Source organism: Glycine max, chromosome 6, assembly GCF_000004515.6.
Source record: "Glycine max cultivar Williams 82 chromosome 6, Glycine_max_v4.0, whole genome shotgun sequence".
NCBI classification, from domain to species: Eukaryota; Viridiplantae; Streptophyta; class Magnoliopsida; order Fabales; family Fabaceae; genus Glycine; species Glycine max.
In genome coordinates this window covers 14,554,990-14,576,510 of record NC_038242.2, presented here as the reverse complement: position 1 = coordinate 14,576,510, position 21,521 = coordinate 14,554,990, and the positions used below count along the sequence as shown (strand labels likewise).

Sequence of the window (21,521 nt, the reverse complement as noted above, 5' to 3'; positions counted from 1 at the left end):
GCCAGTGCTCGTCGTTGCCCTTCGTGCTGGTGCTTGTCGCCGCCCTTCGTGCCGGTGCTCGTCGCCACTGTGGGGTCGTCGCTACTGGGTGCAGGGGTTGAGCTTTTAATTGGAGGAGGGCTGCGTTCTGATTGAGAGGGGAGGATTGTGCTTTTGACTAAGTTACCGAGTAGGGATGGGTCGGGTCAGCCCAACTCCTACCGCGGAAAAAACCAAAAAAAAAATGCTATTTTCTGCCATGCCGCCATAACCGCCATGGCGCCGCCATTTGAAACCCGCCACGCCACCGCTATTCGCTGGCATTTTTTCAAAAAATCGCCACGCCTTTCTGTGATGACGCCACCATGACCGCTTTTTAACAACACTGGGCCAGGTCCTACTGATTTCAATTCCTCAACTTTGGAAATTTGATTATGTTCTCCATACATAAACATTTGTATGATTTCCTCATGTAAATTAATATACACCGTACACAAAAATATTCAGTTTCAAGAATCAAGAGTAATAACAATAAAAGTAGTCGTCAAACGTATTACCAGGAGTCCGGTCAATGCCGTAAGTCTTGATAAAACAACTGGAAGCTTCTTAAGAGACAAGGTTATAACAAGCGAACCCTCTATAATACTGTTATTGATCTCACGAAAAATTCTCTCCACCCTGTCAGAGAATATTGGCAATCTTTCATCATGAATATGTCTGTAGCTCAAGCAAAAAATAAGGAATGGAAAGAAAGCAGAAAACTTTGGAAGTGTAAATTCAGAAAACTTTTCTGAAACAAAATTTAATTTCGGATTCCTAAAACCCATTTTCATGTTCAATGTCAGAATTGCAGGAGTTACCCTAGCAGAAATTGTTGTCACAATATCTTAGAAATGGTCATGGTTAAGTCTTGGTAGACACTGAGTTAACTTAACCAGGTACTAATTTCAATACAAAGTTCAATCTTTTAATTTTTCGAGCATCCAGTAAACTGTTGGTCATATTTTTTCACTGACAAAAGGAAAACTCATTTAGCCAAAGTAAAAATAACAATGAATTAGAAAATAATTGTCAATAAATCAAAGACATAATCATTAACTGAAACAAAGCTTTCCAGGAAAAATAAGTCCCTTGAAAGACTTTTAGCACAGTAATAGTCATTAAGAATTCAGAACAGACTTAGCTAATGTATGATTTGGCTTAATTTCTACAAAAACAGTTTTTCAATCAAAAGCTCTCCAAGCAACATTTTGGTTATATGATTTGCTCAGTGAGTATAGTTGTTTCTCAAGTATGTGCTCAGTGAGTATAGTTGTTTCTCATCTGTCCTTTTCCTTCCTAGCTAAGCTATAGAAAAGAACTCTTCAAGCGGATACATATGCATGGACTACCTCTAAACTTCTCTCTTTACAACCAAAAAAAAGTTCCCCAATCTTGAACACATAAAACCGTAACCCTAATTTCAGTACCTTTTAGCTTTAAAAATATCAACATAAATATTTTAATTGGGATAAGGTCTCCCGTTCAACAGTCAAATGCTTTAAAAATTCCAAATGGAATTGTACATAACATGACACTTCCTTTATAGATAAATTTTCTGAATTTGAGAAGTGAGTGGTGAAATTCATACCAAAGTCTTCCTTCGTTGTCAACTAATGAATATAATATTTTTTCAACACTGTAATAGCATTCCTTAACTGCATAGGCCATATACTCATCCCTACATATCCTGTTCCACAGATCAGTCTGAGTATCTTTGCAGTCCAAAGCCAAATCAATCGCCAACAGGATCTGAACATTAAGATACATTAATTCAGATTAACACAACCCTGGCATACCATAGAAGTCTCTTCAAATATCCATTCCAAGTAATTCATATTGCATAATAATTTCCACCTTACTGCTTAGAAGAAATAAAGGCCATTGAACTAATCTCAGACTTCCTGCATTACTAGGAATTGAGAGCAAGTCCATTTCCCTGTAATAGTTAAAAAATAAACAAATAAGCAATCTATAAAAACGGGTAACTGGCTAGAAAAGATTTTGAAACTAAAAGATACAGAGCAGGCATGCTATTATCACAATTTTAAAAGATTAAAGGCATTTTTTATCAGAGGTAAAAGAAGAAATGAACAATTTGATAGGAGCCCCTAAAGGCATCGGGCAAGAGAATGATCATTTTTATTACATTTGAATGAAATTGAACAGAAATAAGGAGAAAGGAAATTTACTCCAAGGGTTCCCCATTTTTACAAACTTTCTTATTCTGAATGAAATCCTTCCACAATAATTCCCCCTTATTTTTCTAACTGATTCCCTCTAACTAATTGCTTTAACGGCACTAACTATCCCTAACTACTTTTCCTTTCCCTTTGATTATAACACAACCAGAGGAGAATAAAATATCCCCTAAAAGAAAGTAACACTAAAAAGGTTAAAATATGTGCAAAGCTGCCAGTCTCTTCTTCCCATGAGCTTTTGCCACATACCATGAAACAGTAAGTTTCTTTTTATTACACATTGTCAAGCAGCAAGTTTCTTTTGACTAACCTATTGCTAATAAAATCTTCCTCACGCAGGCTTTTAATTATCTCATTCCAAAATGGAGCAAACATGGCAGCATATGCTTTGTTCATATCTTGAGAATCCTGCACCAAATCAATCACATTCATTTTCCCAAACTGAATTCTAAAATTCCTAAAAATAGAAGTGCATAGATGATAAAAAAAATATTTGTAATTTAAACAAGTAGCTACAGAATACAAAGATATAAAAAGGTGCAATGCCACCAACAGGATCTGGAATTCTTAAAAAAAAAAAACAGTTAAGTTCTCCGAAACTAAACCCTTCCCTTCATATACAAACTTTTGCCGGAGGCTTCTATGACAGTTTAAATCAAATTTCATCAAAGGAAGGAAAAAAACAACATAGAATTGCACAGATCTATTTGGATCTGAACCAACTAAAATAACTAGCAATAAAACAATACAAATTTTAACTTAGTGTAGCATACTCTTCCCCTACAAAACAAAATAAAATACCTGGGTTGATTGTCCGCTCAAGGGAATCCTGAAAAGGCACAAAAACATAATCAAATTGGCCCAAAAAAAAGGCTATATTTCAACTAATAAAACAAAATTATTATATATGGTCACAATTCAATAGCATACATCAAAACTAAACTTGCATAATAAAAAAATTATTGTAGAAAAAAATACAAGACACAAGCAAGGAAATATAGGTAATGATTAATTTTCATTGGGATTTATGCGGATTAATGTATCATCCCGAAGAAAAGTCGTAGAAAATAGTTTTAATTTTTTATTATTGTTGTAAAACTAAAATGTATGCATTCTTTGATTCTTTTATGTATGCAAACATCAAGTATGCTAAGTACTATCACTAAAGCGATTCACAGAGATTCTCTATGCTTTTAAATATCCCCATGCATCAGACCCACAAGTTGTCCTTGAAAAGTAAAAATATGATACCCAAATAATAACATATATGGCAATCACCCATAAACCTTGCCTGTCCAAAGAGCTCTAATATGACATGAGAAATCTCCCTGATCAAATCTACTATTCACCAAAAATAGCAAAATACCAAAAAGCCTTTACTAGAAATACCTAGCACCTCGACAGTGTAAAAAAAGAAAGAAAAATCATATTCCCTAACCACCGATCTAAATGATGACCCGCCAGATCTATATCATCAAGTCAATTACTATGTAAATTAAGAATGGATAGAAAAGATAAATGTAACTACTAGCTTGCCATATAGAAATATATCAGTTAAACCAGCTATATCTAAGAAAACCCACCTTTTTATTTGTGGAGAGACCAAATTTTTTACAAATGCCCCTGGGAAACTTTCAAAACGTCTATGCACCATTTCAATTGAACGAATCTGCAAGAAGTCATTAATAAGAAATAATTGTTTACAGACAATCCATGCATAAAACAGATTTTTGTAGTCATGGGAATTTTGATTTCTTAAAGAATAATAGAGAATAGATCCTTAAATCCTTAAAATAGATGTAGACAGTAGGAAATCCTCAAAACAGAAGAGCAAAAGATGCAACAGGTCAGTCAAGCGACTAGTCAAATTTTCACTCCTTAACTGCCCACATGTCTAATTTCATCCCTCTTCCCTTGTATTCACACAGCCTCTATCTTTGCCCCTTAATATCCCACACCTGTTACCATGTAGGCAAGTTTGATATAAGCCCAAATCCCTCTTCTGCCATTACTCATTTCCCATGTGGTCCCCCTAGCATAGGAGTGCCTAAGTAACAGTGTAACACATCAAAATGAAGAGCTTTCAAGCAAGGGAGTGCAGGAGTGCACCTGCAACGTTAGGGTCTATTAAGATTGTTGCAGAGTTGAAGATTGTGATAGAAAATATGAGCAAGTGAAAGGGGAGAGATTTTAAGAGACTTTGGACTAGAATTCAGATTTCAATGCATCAAATGATTTGGAGAAAGATTTCACCACCCACTACAACCAGTGGTCTAGCAATCTTAGCATAGCTTTCGTTCAGTAGTGGTGGATGGGTTAATAGACTAGGCCTATGCATCAGTCTTCCACATGTAGACTGAAACTGTTTTATAGTCATACTATCCAAACTATGCTGCGGATCCTATTATCTGTGGCTCTAAACTGTAATCTGTAACTTTTGGTACCTCTGGTACTGTTTCAATATAAATATTATATTATCTTTGCTGACCAAAAAAAAAAAATGCATCAAATGATTTGTGTACAATTTAGTATTTATACAGAAAATTCACAACAGAATTTGAGGTGAAAGGTGAAAAGATTCGACCCAATGAGCAAACAGTTACACCTCAGATTATATAGACAGTTACACTTGTAACTTTCAACTGACTCTAGTCAGTTAGCTAACTAACAAGAGTACAGAGAACTATAGTTAAGCCTATACACACATACTTAAGAAAAGAAAGGACTCTATTGAGTAAGTATACTCCTATACAGACTACTACAAATCACTAAAAACTAGCCAACCGACTAACTGACTGCTGAACTGTGACCTTGGACACAGATTCAGTAACCTCTCGGACATAAATGAGAGAGTTACTCTAGCAGGGTCCCCATTGATAAGGAGTAAAAAGTGCATAATTTAACATTAATATTTGAGCAATCGACTGATGCTAACCTACAAGCACCAGAAATCAAGTACATTAATCTCATATCCTATTATATTTTCAATTGGTTGCAACTTTTGAGCTTCTCATTTATCACAATACTATTGGTTTAGCAAGGATAGCAATAAACTCCCAAGCAGCCTATGGAGGAAACTATCATACCAGTCTCAGGAATATGAAGAGAAATTATAATGGGACCCTTCTGTTAAAAGAGACAAGAATATAGTCAGTCATTCTTATTTTATTCTTTCCTGTCACTCTCTTATTACCCTTCAGCTTAATCTTTCAGCATTTTCTCTCCCATCATTAAATAATGCACTTATTAATACAACTTAAGAATATGCAAACCCAACAACTTTCATTAAACAATTAATATTAATAATTGAAAGGAAAAGAAACAACAATCTAAATCCTCATATGCCACTTTGGAACCCAAATACCTCGCCTAGCCGAGCACGCGCACCACTCACACCACCAACAATTGCTGACATGATAGTGTAAAAAATGAGAATATCCATGAGATAAATCTGTAGAATTTGAATGCATTAGCAAAGTAAGACACAGCCAAGTATACATGAATACAGTACATTAAACAAATACAGGAAAAGCATAGTTGTTAACAGGATGTAAGGGTACTGTTATTTGAACTTGTGAGGTGTCTACCCCAACACAATAAACATCATATAAAAGTGAAATGCCAACTAACATTTGATGTCCTATGCTTCAGATTAGAGAAAAATTTCCTCTGATTAGATTACCCAGACCTGTGTCTTTTGTGCTTTACAGATATCATTTTCTGATTTCAAGATTTACATCCCATACAAATCTACCTGCTATAATGCATAATGTTTAATACACAATATTGGATATGAAGTGTATCATACATTACCGGTATTTTTAAATACTAAAAGCTACCATAATAGTCAATAAGACAGGTTTATGTTTTAAAAATTCTTAAGAGCCTAGACCAAATGATAATAGAAGTCCAGGAGCAACATGCTTTCACATTAGACTAATAAAACATGCAGGAGTATGAGAGTATGTGAAATGAAAATGAGCTAATAAATACTTCTAAACAATCACAGCTGTTGATGAAACTACTAAAAAAACTTGGAAAATAGAGAAAGAATAAGTTAGGAACCGGGTTTAGAAAATAGAAGAAACAGATTGTATTTCTTATTTACAAAGGAATAGAAAATAAGAGAGAGAACTCTCCTCCAAGGTTTTAGCCTTCGCATAAGATTTCTCCTTTCACAAAGAGCAATGCTCAGTTCTCAAATGATACAAGATAGAATGCCTCTACCTTTACATCCTCATTCACTTTATTAACGTCTCAAATCCCTCAAATTGACTAACTCTTCTACAAACGAACTACAATAACTGTCCTAACTCCTACCAATACCACCCCCTTCATATTCAACCTTGTCCCCAAGGTTGGAATAAAATTTAATTGAGACTCCCAGTTGTCTATGCCCATTGCCTTTTTCAACTGGGATATGACACCCATTTAGGCTTTGGCCCATTAGATTCATAATCAGACCCACTTAATGTCAATTCTGCCCCTTCCCTTTCTCCAAAAGCAAATTAGAGCAAGAGTGATGCACATATGTTGTGCCCACCCACAGTGACTTTGTTGCCCTTGGCAAATCCAACAACAACAATCGACTAGTTGCCGCAGGTGGGCTAGTGTCTGGCTGACATGCCAAAGATTCTTGGTTCTGTCATCACATGATTACATCAGCAGGGTCCATGGGTGGTTTAGATGAAATCAGTCTCCATATAACCCCAATTTCCATGGCTTCAGCCACGTGAAGAACAATTATCTAGGCTATACCCAGTGTAAAATGAGAGAAACTGAGGGATATTTGAGTGTAAACCATGTGTTAGAGTACACAGCAGATGCATGTTTATATAGGCTTATAGCATTGGTTACACATAAATACAGGATATTTGGTTTCCTGTAAATCAGGGATTATATGCCTACAAAGTACATATATTACAATATCATTTAGAATATCTTTTAGATTCTCAACACCGTATCTAGGATGCTTGGAAAAAAACATCAAAGAAACTTTTATCTCCTAAAATATTCCTATTTCCAACATGCTGCCATCAGATAAGAGGACACTCAAAACAATAAGAATCACCATAAATGGGATTTTATAAGAAAAAATGAAATGAAAGTCAGATAATTAATATATATAACACTGACACACTATTTTATCAGTCAACTTCCCCAATATTTCTCCACTCTCCTCTGATATCAACCTCCCTAATATTCCCTCTGAATACAAATGGTGTGAACCAATTCCTAGTTTTTATTGGAAATTACTCCTGAAGTATACCAAAAAAAAAAAACTCGATAAACCAATCCACAATCAATTAGCATGATCAAGTAACAGTTTTCTCAGATTGATGACGACAAAGTTAAAGCAAGGAATACTCACAGCCACAACAGGAGCCCACAAGCTAAGAATAGTAAAGGCATTGTAATTATCTGCAAAGTTTGCATGCATAAATCAGTCCCAAACATAATTTCTTAACTGTATATTACTGATATCCACAAGATACAAGCAAACCAAATTGAGATAAAATTTACATCAAGAACACCTAAAAAAGAAAGCTTCAAATTATATTACAAAGGATAACCACAAAAGAATTATTTGGAGAGAAGAATCATTAGATTTGACATAATAGACAAAAATATCCTTATTAAGAAAGTTATATTGTTTGTTAAAGAGTGGTTAACTGTTCGCACAAAGTGATTAACAGTTTTAAAGAAATTTGTACATGGCCATTGCTCTTTTATTGAGTGGTTATTAGAAAGAAATATGTTCTTGATATTGTAAAACCATCTGTATGTCTTCACCTAGCAACTTAAGCTTTTGGAATTGTTGGTTTGAGACATTGGTATCAAAATCTTATGTTCAAGTGGCCTAGAGTTCAATTCTTGCTGCCCTGATAAAAGTTAAATTTCAGCACAAGGTAGCTGGACCTGTGTAATATCCCCACTTCAATCTCAAAGGACTCTAGTATATCAGGCGGGGTATAAAAAATTTCATGTGTATCAAGCTAACAGTTTAAGCTTTTGGATCTGTAGGTTCATGACAGATCTATTAGGGAAGAGATAATGAGAGACTGGTGAAATTCATGTATTACACAGCAAAGCTCAATATATGGACCAAAAATAATAACTACACACATAAGAGTTATCCTAAACAGTATTTACAAAGTTTCCAGCACTACCTCTTGAACTATTTTACACTGTCAACATCTAAGAATGTAAGTTTGAACCTAACTCAACCCCAAAAGCTAGCTCATAGTGTGAAGGTTGTTCATCACTTATATACTCTATCTTGGCACTATCTCTAGCCAATATAGGACTTGGGTTTTTCAGAATACACCCCCAGCACTTTAGGGCTTGGTGTGTGGATAATATGGTGGGTGTCCTTTTGATGGATCTAGGATAGGTTTTGATACCATCTTAGAATGTGAGTTCGGGCCTATCTTAACCCCAAAAGCTAACTCATAGGGTGAGGGTTGTCCAACACTTGTAAACTCTATCTTGACACTATCTCTAGCGGTGTTTGCCTGGAGGCTAATTAGGGATAGACTACCAACAAAGTCAAACCTAAGAAGGAGACAAGTGATGTTAACAGATACGCGGTGCCCTTTCTGCAGAATTGAAGAGGAGGAGGCTACTCACCTATTCTTCAACAGCACCAGCATCCTCCCTCTATGGTGGGAGTCATTGTCCTGGGTTAACCTAACTACAGCTCTACCTCAAAACCCAAGGGATCACTTCTTGCAACATGGAATCGGGAAAGATCAAGGAAAGAAGGCTACAAGATGGAAATGCTGGTGGATTGCTCTCACAAGAACAATATGGCAGCATAGAAACAGAATAGTTTTTCAAAATGGAAGTTTTGATGGAAGCAAATTGATGGATGATGTTGTCCTCTTAATTTGGACGTGGGTCAAATCCATGGAGAAGGATTTTGTAGTACATTTTAACCAATGGTCCACTAATTTAAAGGAAGGGTTTAGTAACTAGAAGGGGCTACCAGATGATGAATCTATGTAATTCTGTTAGGTGTATCTTCTCTGGTTCTGTAATTAAAGGAACCAGATGGATCCCTACAGCCTATATGTACTTATAGTACCACTGGTACTTCCTCATATTAATAACATTTCTACTTTTGCTGAGCAAAAAAAAACTAGTTCAAATTATCAAAGAGAGTGGTGATCACTCTAGATAAGATCATCACCAAAATGAAATGGAAATCTATTTCAATGTGAATGGTCCTCTCATGAAATACTAGATTCAGGAGGGGTAAATAAGAAATTCTGTTAAATTGTTGAGGGTGAAAAATAGAAAGAAAAGAAAAACATAATATAAGCTCAAGCACTACTTCAAATAACATAGAAAGGTGCTAGAAGCTAGTGAGATCAACTGATTTACCAAACACATTTTGGTCAATCAAACTTATCCGCAAGTCAAATAAACTAAAACAAACTACAATTTGTGTATTTCCCTGGCAGTACCTCTCCAATCCCACAAGATTGGAATCCATTTTCATTTGAAATTGGAAATCAGGGTGAAACCCATTGGATAGATACATTATTTTAACAGCATTGCCAAAGGAATCAACCACCCAAATGAGTGGAAATATGATGACATGTTCATAAGTATTGTAGAACAGTGACAATAGGGGCACTATAGTGCTATTGCCTTGCAGATTCGAGCTGATCTTCTATCACAACATTGCCACATTGCATATTCCACAAAAAAGTGTCATCGCAAGCACTAGGCATCTTGTGGTTGTGGCATAGGTCATGGATCTTGGGGTGTCAGTTGCAGATCTGAATCATCTGATAAAGCTGTTGGGTGTTACTTGACCAAACCTAAAATTGAAGGGTCTGTGCCAAAGACCATTTTCCCCAATCCTAAAACCTGCACATACTCAAGTCCTCCAGGGCACAACATTTTGTTCCCACTTAACCTATAAAATATTATAGCTTTCCAGTTTTTTTTCCATTTTTATATTATTCTTTTCTCTTATTTTTCTTGACCCATTTTTTTATTTCTCTTCCACTTTTGTTTTTGTCCTTTGCTGTCTATATATGTCTTATATTTCATTTTCCACTGCTATGTCACTTCTGCTTGTCTGTATTGAGAAAAAATCAAGTCCCACATCGGCTAAAAATAAAGTTAAGTCAGAATATATAAGTAAGGGACAACCCTCACCCCTTGAGCTAGCATTTGGGGTTGAGTTAAGCCTAAATTCACATTCTAAGAATCTAAGATGGTATCAGAGCATATTTAAGATTAATCCAAAGGATCATCCACCATTGTTATCCACGCATCAAGCTCAAGAAGTGTTGGGCGTGAAAGGGTGTATTGGAAAAAACTCAAGTCTCATATCGGCTTAAAATTAAACCAAGTTAGAGTATATAAGTGAGGGACAACCCTCTCCCCTTGAGCTAGCTTTTGGGATGGAGTTAGACATAAATTCACATTCTAAGAATATAAGAGCCTGCAATACTATCCACTATATTATATAGCAGATTTTTGGCTTTTCATGATTTCCTGCAATCTGCCATTTACAACACCGAACATCAATGGCGCATATTTAGAATTTTCCCTTCTAACATATTCCAGCTATGTTATAATCTATACTTCTAGAAATTTGCTCGATCACCTTATCTATCTTTACCACTCTTTGTTCGTACTTCTTTCTTTGTTTCTTTTCTACTTATCTATATTCCTAAAAGATTCCAGTTCCACCAACCTTCTACTTCTTTTTCAATGAATTAATCATTAATCTAAAAGAATAATCAAATCAAAAGCACAAAAATTTATACTATTAGATTAGAGATACATTCAAAAACATACAGCATGCAAAAATGGAACAGAAAACACCAAGGCTTAAAAATTGACCCAATGAATAAAAATCAAATAATAACAGCATATACTTACTCCTTGATATCAAATCATGCCATGAGTAAGGCAAAGATGGAAGATGAACAATGATATTGGTAGGTTCGACAAGAGGTTTAATCTGCAATATTAGGAATTAGAAATTGATGATAATTAGTAAATCGTAAATGTAAATGTTTTCCTTATCCACGTTCTATCTACTACTGTACTAATGACACCTTTACTTTTATGCATGCATACTATCTACTATGCTAATGGCATTTATATTTACATACTTACATGACATTTGGTCCACTATACCAAATAAAAATAGCCATTTCACTAGAAACATCAGGTGGGGGCTACTGGCACTCCAATATGCCTATTTACACTGTTCACTTTTTAACTGCTATTCAACTTTTGAAATTTATCCTCATCTAAGTTTCTCTAGCTGGCACCACATGTCTAGCTGGCTTTCTTGCTAAATCTTTTTTATCTCCTCCAATAAAGCTCTCTCCAATACTATGTCACAGGGTGCATATATATTTGCAATGGCAATTCTTTCTCCACTTCCTTCCAAATGCCTTCAAGCATTATGAAACCACTACCCACTATTTTCCTCTGCATTGCAAATGATACTTCACTCCATATACACAAAATTCCTCCCGCTGTATTTATTGCTGGACTTTCTGCCCAGCAAACTTTGAAATCAACCCACAACTCCATGCAAATGGATCTATCAATTCTTTCTTTTTTTGTCTCTTACAAACAGACCATATCCACCTGTTCTTTTAGTACTAATCTCCTTATTGAACTTCTCTTAACACCCCCCCTCCTAGGCCTCTGATGTTATAAGTGACCGGCTTCATTATTCCCCATGTCCTCTTCCCAGCACATCTGCATTGTTTTTGTCTCTTCCTTCTAATATTTTGATTCTGATAGCACCTTACCTTCTAATGGTGGAATCACTAGTGGTAATGATGATACTAGTGTTGAAATTACTGGACATTCAACTGATATCTCAGTTCCTAATATTTCTAACATTGTCTCTGCATCTGTTGAGCATTTAGACTCTGCTATTCTAGCTCATTCTCCTTTGCCCATAGCCAGCGCTAACACTCATCCTATGTAGACTAGATCAAAGTCTGACATAGTTCAACCCAGAATTAACCCAACTCTTCTTCTAACTCATTGTGAACCAAAGAGTGTGAAGCATGCTATGTCTGATCCTAATTAGCTGCAAGCAATGCAATAGGAGTACTCTGCCCTTATTAATAATAATACATGGGATTTATAACTTGTATGCTTACACTCACAATGACACTCTTGCGGGAATACACTAGAATTTTTAGCACTAATATTTTCCTATCTACATTTCTTAGTTGTTTATAACTTCAAATACTCAAAATATCCTTCACTAACATGTTTTCAACACCTTTTTTTACAGTTATTTATACTTGAAAATTTATTTATTATAATTTTTTGTATTTTTATTAGGTTAAACTAGTTTTTTGGCCCTCCGATTTATTATTAAGGTTTAATTTGGTCCTCTAATATTTTTTGGGTTCAATTTAGTCCTCTAATTCTTCAATTTGATCTTTTTGTCAAAATAAACTGACGGTGTTAGGAAATGTGTGTTTTGTGGTGGTTTAAAACTACATAGTTGCGGTTTTAAACCGCCACAAAGTGTGATTTCCTAGCCCCGTTGACCTAATTTTGAAGGTAGGATCAAATTAAATCGTTTTTAAGAATTTTAGGACCAAATTGAACCCCAAATAAACTAGAAGACCAAATTGAATCTAAAAAATAAATTAGAGGACCCAAAAAACAAATTTAACCTTTTTATTAATATAAATAAAACTATAGAAACCATAATCAGGTGAAGTAAAAAGAGAAAAAATGAATTAACTTCCCTCTTCCATTTTTCTTTTTCAGCTAATTATGTTTTTATTTTATTTCCAAAATTACATTGATCTTTTTATAAATAAAAATATTACTTCTCATGTTTAAGATAGTGATAAATAGAATACTTATTTATTGGAAAGGTTATTAAATTTAAAAGTTTTCCCTTAATAAAATAATCTTATCATAATTACAAATATTTATTGTTTTAATTAAAAATAAACTGTTTTCATATTTACTTTATTTTTACAATGTACGAAGGAAGTAAATTTAAATTATGTCAATTTCTATATAGAAGAAAAAATCAAATAAGGGAAAGTATAGAAAGTATAACAAAAGTAAAAATCTAAAAAGCGGAAATCAGCATACTGGAGGGTCAATAGCCTCACCTAGATACATACAACGTCTGTGTCTATATATATATATATGAAACGTATTGCCTTACCTGGAGAAAGTAAGCAAAAGTAAATTTGACGGCAAGTACCACCAACCAAAAGGCCACATACCTGCAGAACTCAAAAACAGAATTGAGAAAAATAACAATTGAAAAATCTATATCACAACGCAGCACTACTGACAACATAAAAGGTAATACAAGCAGTAAGAAATGTCCAAAAAAAAAAGTAAACATTAATAACAACCCAGTACAAGAAATAAGTTATCAACACTGATAGTGGTAATTAGACAAGCTTCAAGAGCAGTAGTTCAAAAAAAAAATTAATCATATTTGTATTTAACCTGAGTGTATTAAAGTTACAAACTCAGTACAAGCAAGTAAATAGGTCTCTCATCCTATTAGTTACAGCTTATCACAACAAGATTTCATTTTCTGCATGATAACCAACCTGCAGTAATCACTCATCCTCTCATAAAGACCACGTCCAACATAGTATCGTTCCTGAATTAAATTATTAAAAAGACATAAATACCAAGTTATTTCCAAAAGTGAAATAAGTTGAAATAACAAGGACACAATTAAATAGTAAAAATAACTCACTTGATAAATCCACTTAAAAAACTGAAAGAAAAACTGATCAGACATTTCCGAAAGTGCATGACAAGCTGGAAATTTGAGCAACAGTGCAAGGAATAGACGTATAGCAGCATAAACACCAAGCACAAGAAGGTATATCCGGAAATAGAATGAATTGTCAGAGCTATTGCTATTTCTCTCCTGCAAAACCTTCCTGCAATTGAGCATAATTATGGTAAAAACTAATATAGTTGAGATGTACTCCAAATTACCAGTGTTGGCAAAACGGCAGATGTAGCCACCTAGGCACAGGGGCAGTGCAGAAAATAGCCTCATTGTCAATTTGGATTGCTTCACATTTTTAAAGTTTTTTTTTCATGAACAAAGAATTTATTTATTATGAAAGAAAAGATACATTGGTCTAGAGAATAAGAAATCCTCAAAAAAAAAAAGACAATGAAAAATCTAAGGAAAAAAACAAAACATGATCAAGATACATGCAACACAGCATGCCAGTCGCTCTGAAAATCAAGGCACCCCCTCCTCTAAAAAAACCATAGGCAGAGAACACTAAAAAGGAGCTAAGAAAAAAACTTCAAAGTATTGGCATTGCTTAGTTTGCATTTAAATTGTATATTGATTGTAATTTGTCACTACAAAAAATTATGAATAATTATAGTATTTTTTTAATATCAGCATCACTTCATTCACGTGATCACTTTGCCTCCTCGAATCAAAACAATGCAGCCGCCTCAACCCACTCACTGCCTCACAACACTGTTAATAACATAACATAATAGCAAAGGGGGAATTCGAAACTCACAGGTAAACATATGTTACAAACACGGAAGTCAAGCCACCCCAGAAAAACTTTATAACTAGTCTTGAAACAGCCATGCCCCTTGCAGTGGTGTAAGCCCCAAAAGTAAGCAACACATCTAAGAAACCTATTCATCATAAAAATAGTAATTTGAGAATTACTTGCCATTCACACAAGCAACAACTACAGAAAACACAAATATCTTACTCTTGACAAAATTCATGATTGCAAATGACGGCCCAATGCTAAGTATTGTTTTGAAAGTATTCAAGTTGATGTGTCCATGATTGAAAGCAATGATTGTCAAAGCCTGCATGGAACAGGAATTAGACATGCTTTATGCTAGAAAAAATCATCCATAATCAGAGTTAAGACTTCAGAGAAATATAATGATGGATGGCAAAAAACGAACCTGAAACATTAATGCCAAGAAGATCCAAAGACGATGGAAACTTCTATACAAGTGAAGAAATGTTCTATGCTCAACAAAACTGCTTTTACCAGTCTGCAAGCCACATGTTGAACACACAAGGGAAACAATTTATATAAATATCATATTATAAAATAAAATCTTTAAAAATAACTACCAAAAGAAATTATAAACAAGCACATGTGTGAAGAAAGCAGCAAAACTAACCCTTTTAGTTCTTTTAGGTTTCCGCAAGAAAGGTGAATTTGGCCTCATTGGCCAGTTTAATTCAAAACAAGCACGCGACCTGCATATAATTTCAAATTAGAATAAGTCCACCTACAAGCCAAAATGTCATATGGCATCAGTCCTGCTAACCAAAAGTATTCATTGAAGTCATCATAATTCCTCCATGCTGAGTGTGCAGCTTTCCCATTGTTGTTTCTATCAGCTTCCTGCATATTTTTTGTTGGGGGAGTCAACGCTAAGTAATGGAATAAATAAAAAGAAAGCAAAGAAAACAATAACCACATAAAACAATAAGTGGACCACATACAATCTCAAGATATTACTTAAATATTGAAACATAAAAAGTGAATGAGGAAAAATAATAAATTAAAATTCTATAAAAGAAACAAAAATAACTAAGAAAGAAGAGTGCTATCAAATAGTAAAGATAGCAGTGCAATTGCCCTATAACATCACAAGTCTGCGCTGATTCACTATCACAGTGGAGTAGTAGTGTGGCCTACATGAAAAATGCAATGTCGGGAATGTTGGGCATCACAGGTTTGTCTGCCATTAAGGATCTTGCAGCTTCACAGGATGGGTTACATTTTGGTTAAAACATAACCTATGTACTGTGTCCCAACATAGTAACACACAGCACCTGAAGTCCTGCACCAGTTTTTTAATTTCCAGCTGCACCTTGACATGATTTTTTTAATTTCCAGCAACATTGCCATCCGTGTTGGGTTTGTGCTGCATGTGCCCTTATAACAATGTTGTTAATGGCGGATGGCGGTTCATGGCGGAAAGCCAAAAATCCGCCATAAAAATATGGCGGATGGCGTAGCGGAAAATGGCGGATGTCATGGCGGACAAAACAAAAAAATATACACATATATAAACTCATTGAAATTGAAAAAAAACAAAAGAGGACTGAACAGGAATAAAAAATTGTTGTGTCAAATAGGAAAAAAAAATAAAAATGGGACTGTCAAAAGTAAAAAGAGGGTGTCAATTAGCAAAAGGAAAAAAAAAGCTGCAGACACAAAAAAGGGGTGTCTAACAGAAAAAACAAAACAAAAAAAAATTACAGCTTGCCCACACCACTTCGCAAAGGCCGCGATGTTCACTGCCTTTGTGCCGGTGCTCGTCGCCGCCCTTCGTGCTGGTGCTTGTCGCCGCCCTTCATGCCAGTGCTCGTCGCCACCGTGGGGTCGTCGCTGTTGGCTGCGTTCTGCGTGCGGGGGGTCGCAGCTGGGTGCGTGGCGTCACTGCTGGGTGCAGGGGTTGAGCTTTTAGTTGGAGGAGGGTTGCGTTCTGATTGAGAGGGGAGGGTTGTGCTTTTGACTAAGTTACCGGGTAGGGATGGGTCGGGTCAGCTCAACTCCTACCGCAGAAAAAAACAAAAAGAAAATGTTATTTTCCACCATGCCGCCATAACCGCCATGGCACCGCCATTCGAAACCCGCCACGCCACCGCTATTCGGTGGCGTTTTTTCAAAAAATCGCCATGGCGCCGCCATGGCCGCTTTTTAACAACACTGCCTTATAATTCCCAAGCTGCATCTTGTTTTGGGCTCCAAGTTCCTTTTCTATTTTCAATCCCTGCCCAGTGTTATATTTCTTTTTGAATCCCCAGCCCCAAGTGTCTCCTGTGCATATATTGTCTCCCTAGTCACTAGTTCCACCATGTTAAGCTCTGAATACTAAGAACTGAAAATTACACACCACCTGAACCTTGCTCATTGTTTTTTTTATTTTATCAGCAAAAATATATAATTATATTGATTTGAGTACCAGAGGTACAAAGGTTACAATTTAATACATCAAAGAAATGGTTCCAATATCAGACTTGATGTAGTCTATTAGGAACCAATGTCTGGATACAAAATGATAAGTTTTCTGCAACTATTGTATTGTGCTATCCTCAGCTAACAAAATGATAGGAACCTTGCTCATTGTGTAAGGAAAAGACATCATTCCTCCATCAACTTCTTTCATCCGTGGCCTCTCCAGAAATTCTCCAGCAACTCAGCCTCTCAGGTAATGGTACTGTATTTTTTTACCTTATTTTTTCTTTAATCTCCCCCACTTTCTTGTTCATTTGCTCTTTCTTCTTCTTTAAACTTTCCATTTTACTTTTTCCTCTTATTGATTACCTCTGTTTCTTCCAAATTTTAAGTTTTTTTTGTTCATTTTTTACTTATTTTCTCTCGTTCTATAAAGTCCTGCTCTTGCAAAATTCCCTCAGTTTTCCGGTTTTTTCTGATTTATCTTCATCTAGTTTGTAATGTTTCATTATCTCTCCATATACCAAACTCTTATTATTTTTCCATATATATTTCAACTACTATGTGACTTTCACTATTTTCCCACAATGTTGTCCACTATGGCCCCATTTGCTTACACTTATTTACAAAATAACTTTTTTAAAATAAAATAAACAGTTTTCAACTTTTTTTTTAATAAGCAAATCCCATCTGCTTAAAAAGCACTTTTATAAAAAACACTTTTAAAAAAAAAGTTTAAACAAACTGTCCCTGTATGATATATTGGATTTTGGCTTTCCATGATCCACTATTGACAACACTGGAAAGAAGAGAAATTCAATGGAACTGATAGGGATTTTGAGAGAGAGGATAATATTTAACTGAAATATCGCATTTCTCAAAAATGAGAGTTAATTGTTACAATGATGAAGGGCTATAGCTATTTATAGCTCCCTTAGATCACTATCAACTTATAACAAAATTGTCAGAAATGGAAGATTTGAAACATAAAATTTCAATATACAAGAAGGGTGAATAAAGCAACTCACTTCAAATAGCGTTTGATAAATAGGATAAATTATTTTCTCAAGGAATTTTGCAGAACCATCGTCGGTTACGCAGCTGACTGCAGGTGCAGCTTCTCCATGATCCAAAATAGCATCCAACTCTTTAGCCATCTAAATAACAGATTATTGGTTAAAAAATTAGCATTAAAAGTGATTTGAAATTACTATCTATAAGATTCACATACATCAATCAAAAATGTACATCATGAAAATGGGCATAAACTAAGTAAAACCGAAGCACCGAGCAACACATCGTATATTCAACAAACAATCAAAAAAGAGAACAGGAACATTTTCAAAACAAAAAATAAATTAAGATATGAAAAACATTGCTTAAAAATGCTTCCTGTGCCTAACCTTTTGAATTCAAAACATACAATTTACTTTTTAAAAGGTACATAACTATGTCAAGATGTATTTGAAAATTAAAATTAAATCAGACAAAACAAGGAGGCTTAAAATTAAAAGCCTTCCTTTTGTGAGGGTACCTATTAGTGTATCAAGTAAGTTTTACTTTGTGATTCAGTTATGATTCAGTTAGGACAGTTGTGGTTTTGTTAAAAGCTGTTGTTTCTGTTAGAGCAGTAACTAACTTTAGTTAGTTAACTGCCTTAGTTAGGTTATGTGTAATCATATTTGTTCTCTCTATAAATAGAGAAACATAATCAGCTTGTAACCAACCTTTCATTCTGAATCAATAATAATATCTTCCAGCTTTCTTCTTCTTCTTCTCTCTCTCAAATTCGATGAGTACCGGTACCCCTTAGCAATCAACGGCTAATATTTTGCCAAGTTTAACACTCGTGTGAAATATAAAATAAAGAAAATTGTTTTCTATTTGTTTCAATTAAATGAAACATGTGACTAAATACCAGCCACCATTGTTTGGGGTATCCGTATGCTTATCAAAAATGAGTACTAGAGGAACCTTGATGTGAGAGTATCAATTTTATGAAGAAAAAAATTAAATAGTGTTGGAAATAGGAAAAGTTTTGGAGACAAAAGCTTCTTTAATATTTATGTTTCCAAGTAGCCTGAGTACATGGTATACCTAGGTTCAATGCATAAATAGTGCAGCGGAGAATAAGGAGATGTATCAGCATTTGGTTAGAAAATTGATCTGTCTCACACAAGGCCAAATATTGCTTGTGTTGATAGTTAGTCAATTTATGCACTGCTGAAAGAGTTGCTGACAGGCCACACATAGAATACTGCAATGCCTTAAAAAGGAACTCCATGAAAACGAATTTTAAAACAGAAGAAATGGGAATGCAATTCTTGATGCTTACATTGGCGCAGACAATGCAGGGTCATTGACTGACAGGAAGTCCACTACTAGATATTGCACCTTTCTTCGAGGAAATTTAGTATTGGAGGAGTAAAAAACAGAATGTTGTAGCTCGGTCTATAACTAGAAAGTAGAAACTGAGTTTTGAGCTATGGCACAAGGTATTTGGAGCTACTTTAGTAGAAAATTATTTTAGAAGACTTGAAGATTAAGGGTATGTTTGGATTTCCGGTGGGAGTGTTTCAAAAATATGCTTATGAGTAAAAGCAGTCTAGGGTCATGAATGGTTACCCCCCAAAAGTAAGTTTGAGAGTAAAATTTGGCCTGGAAACTAAGTTTTGGAGAAGCTTTTCTTTAGCTTATTTTATTTCAATGAACTTCACAGAGAAGCTAATCAAAATATACTATTTATAAATTATTTCAAAAAGTGGTTTGAAAATTATTAGTGGTAACAAACTAACAATGCTAACAGAGGCAAACATGGCCCAAAATTTAAAGAGTACAATTAGAAACTTACATTGTGGAATATATAGCAAATACACTCCGGAAGAAAACGAACATTTGCAGCTTCACCCCAAATAAGAAAATACAGAGAAACCAAAAAAAGCTTCCTATCCCGGTTAATTGCCTCTAAACTGCAGGAAACATGAAATGAAATACGATCAAGTAAAATATTAAAGAGATAAGATATTCAAAGCATGAGTAGGTTGAAGTAATAACCTATTCCATGCAAGACGAATTCGTAAGTATCTGCACCACCTGATATAGTTATCTAGCACCTTCAAGAACACTTCATTGATTGTTTTCTCATCTATTTTCTGTATATCCCACAAAAGAATAGACAGAAGTAAAAAATTAATAATTCGAAAAACAAAAATAAACAACAATTATCAGTGGATCTCTAGTCCATAAGAAATTCAACAAAAAGCATGGAATATGTAAAATAGGAGAAAATATAGAGGGATAATAGACTGAAACCATGTGTAAGAGTACACAGCGGATGCGTGTTTACATAGGATAATTACATTAATGGTACATACATAGAGAATATTCATTCTCTAAATCAAAGATAATGTCCCTATAAATTACAAGAATCCGAATATTCATTCTAATTTTCAACACTCCCCCTCAAGCTAAAGTTTACTAAGCAATCAACTTGTTACAAGAAAATTTATTCCCAACCAATAAATAAAAACATAAAATTGACTTCCACCAAAAAAAATGTTTGAAAGACAACTCGAGGATGTTGGCAAAGTCAGGGAATATTGCTAGAAAGATAACATTGCCAAAGAGCTGGAATAACCATCAGCTAAGAAATTTATGGCAAGCAAAGCAAGCAAGTTCTGACCTTCTTAAGAACCACATTCTAAAGCTCTAAACCAATATTTTGAAGACAACTTAGGGATCTTGGTGAAATCAGGGAATATTGCTAGGAAGAGAGAGCTGGAACACCCATCAGCTTAAGTGAATCCAAAGCAAGTTTTGATCTTCTTAAAACCAACATTTGGAAGCTTCAAACGAAGTGTTGAGACCCAATTATTCAAACTGAAGAGACGAAATCGTCATAAAGTGACAAATAAGTCACTAAGAAACACGCCAGAAAAGGACAGCAACAGAATAGGCGACTAGACAGTTCTTCGCCGGAAAATGAGTGGCAAGATAAAGGCGGTGGCCAAAAAACACGCTAATAAGAGACAACGGTAGGATAGGCGACTGGAAACTTCTTCGCAACAATGCAAAACACATAAAAAATGGACTGCACAGTGCCCAAAATCACAAACCAAACAGTACTTAAAAAAGGGTAAACAAAATCGAGCTCCAATGGTGTGTCCGCAAGGATGCTCTGTTTGAGGCAAACTCTTAGGTTATGCTCAGAAAAGAGACTCCTGCAGTAGAAGCGCAGCCCAAGACGGTGCGCCACACGCCTACAAGTGCAAGAGAAAAGCATTGTTTGGCCAAGTCTAGCGTGCAAAAGAGTGGGTGTGCGCAGGAGCGTCGCAAG

At 35.1% G+C, this 21,521-nt stretch overlaps 1 protein-coding gene across 2 annotated transcripts in view; it reads right to left on the bottom strand.

Moving 5' to 3' along the window:
- Positions 1–21,521, bottom strand: part of LOC100809371 (callose synthase 10) — a 62,684-nt gene that overhangs the window by 23,796 nt on the left and 17,367 nt on the right. For both annotated transcript variants that reach the window (XM_041016564.1, XM_014776528.3), the window contains 20 exons: positions 20,240–20,337; positions 20,037–20,154; positions 18,214–18,342; positions 15,546–15,622; positions 15,396–15,474; positions 15,171–15,263; positions 14,966–15,068; positions 14,762–14,885; positions 13,963–14,152; positions 13,811–13,863; positions 13,411–13,471; positions 11,124–11,205; positions 7,591–7,640; positions 5,584–5,670; positions 3,803–3,888; positions 3,021–3,048; positions 2,530–2,627; positions 1,876–1,957; positions 1,610–1,770; positions 537–657 (listed from right to left, as the gene is read on the bottom strand). In XM_041016564.1, the coding sequence (XP_040872498.1) occupies positions 537–657; positions 1,610–1,770; positions 1,876–1,957; positions 2,530–2,627; positions 3,021–3,048; positions 3,803–3,888; positions 5,584–5,670; positions 7,591–7,640; positions 11,124–11,205; positions 13,411–13,471; positions 13,811–13,863; positions 13,963–14,152; positions 14,762–14,885; positions 14,966–15,068; positions 15,171–15,263; positions 15,396–15,474; positions 15,546–15,622; positions 18,214–18,342; positions 20,037–20,154; positions 20,240–20,337 (1,920 nt within the window). The remainder of the gene's footprint in view (positions 1–536; positions 658–1,609; positions 1,771–1,875; positions 1,958–2,529; positions 2,628–3,020; positions 3,049–3,802; positions 3,889–5,583; positions 5,671–7,590; positions 7,641–11,123; positions 11,206–13,410; positions 13,472–13,810; positions 13,864–13,962; positions 14,153–14,761; positions 14,886–14,965; positions 15,069–15,170; positions 15,264–15,395; positions 15,475–15,545; positions 15,623–18,213; positions 18,343–20,036; positions 20,155–20,239; positions 20,338–21,521) is intronic.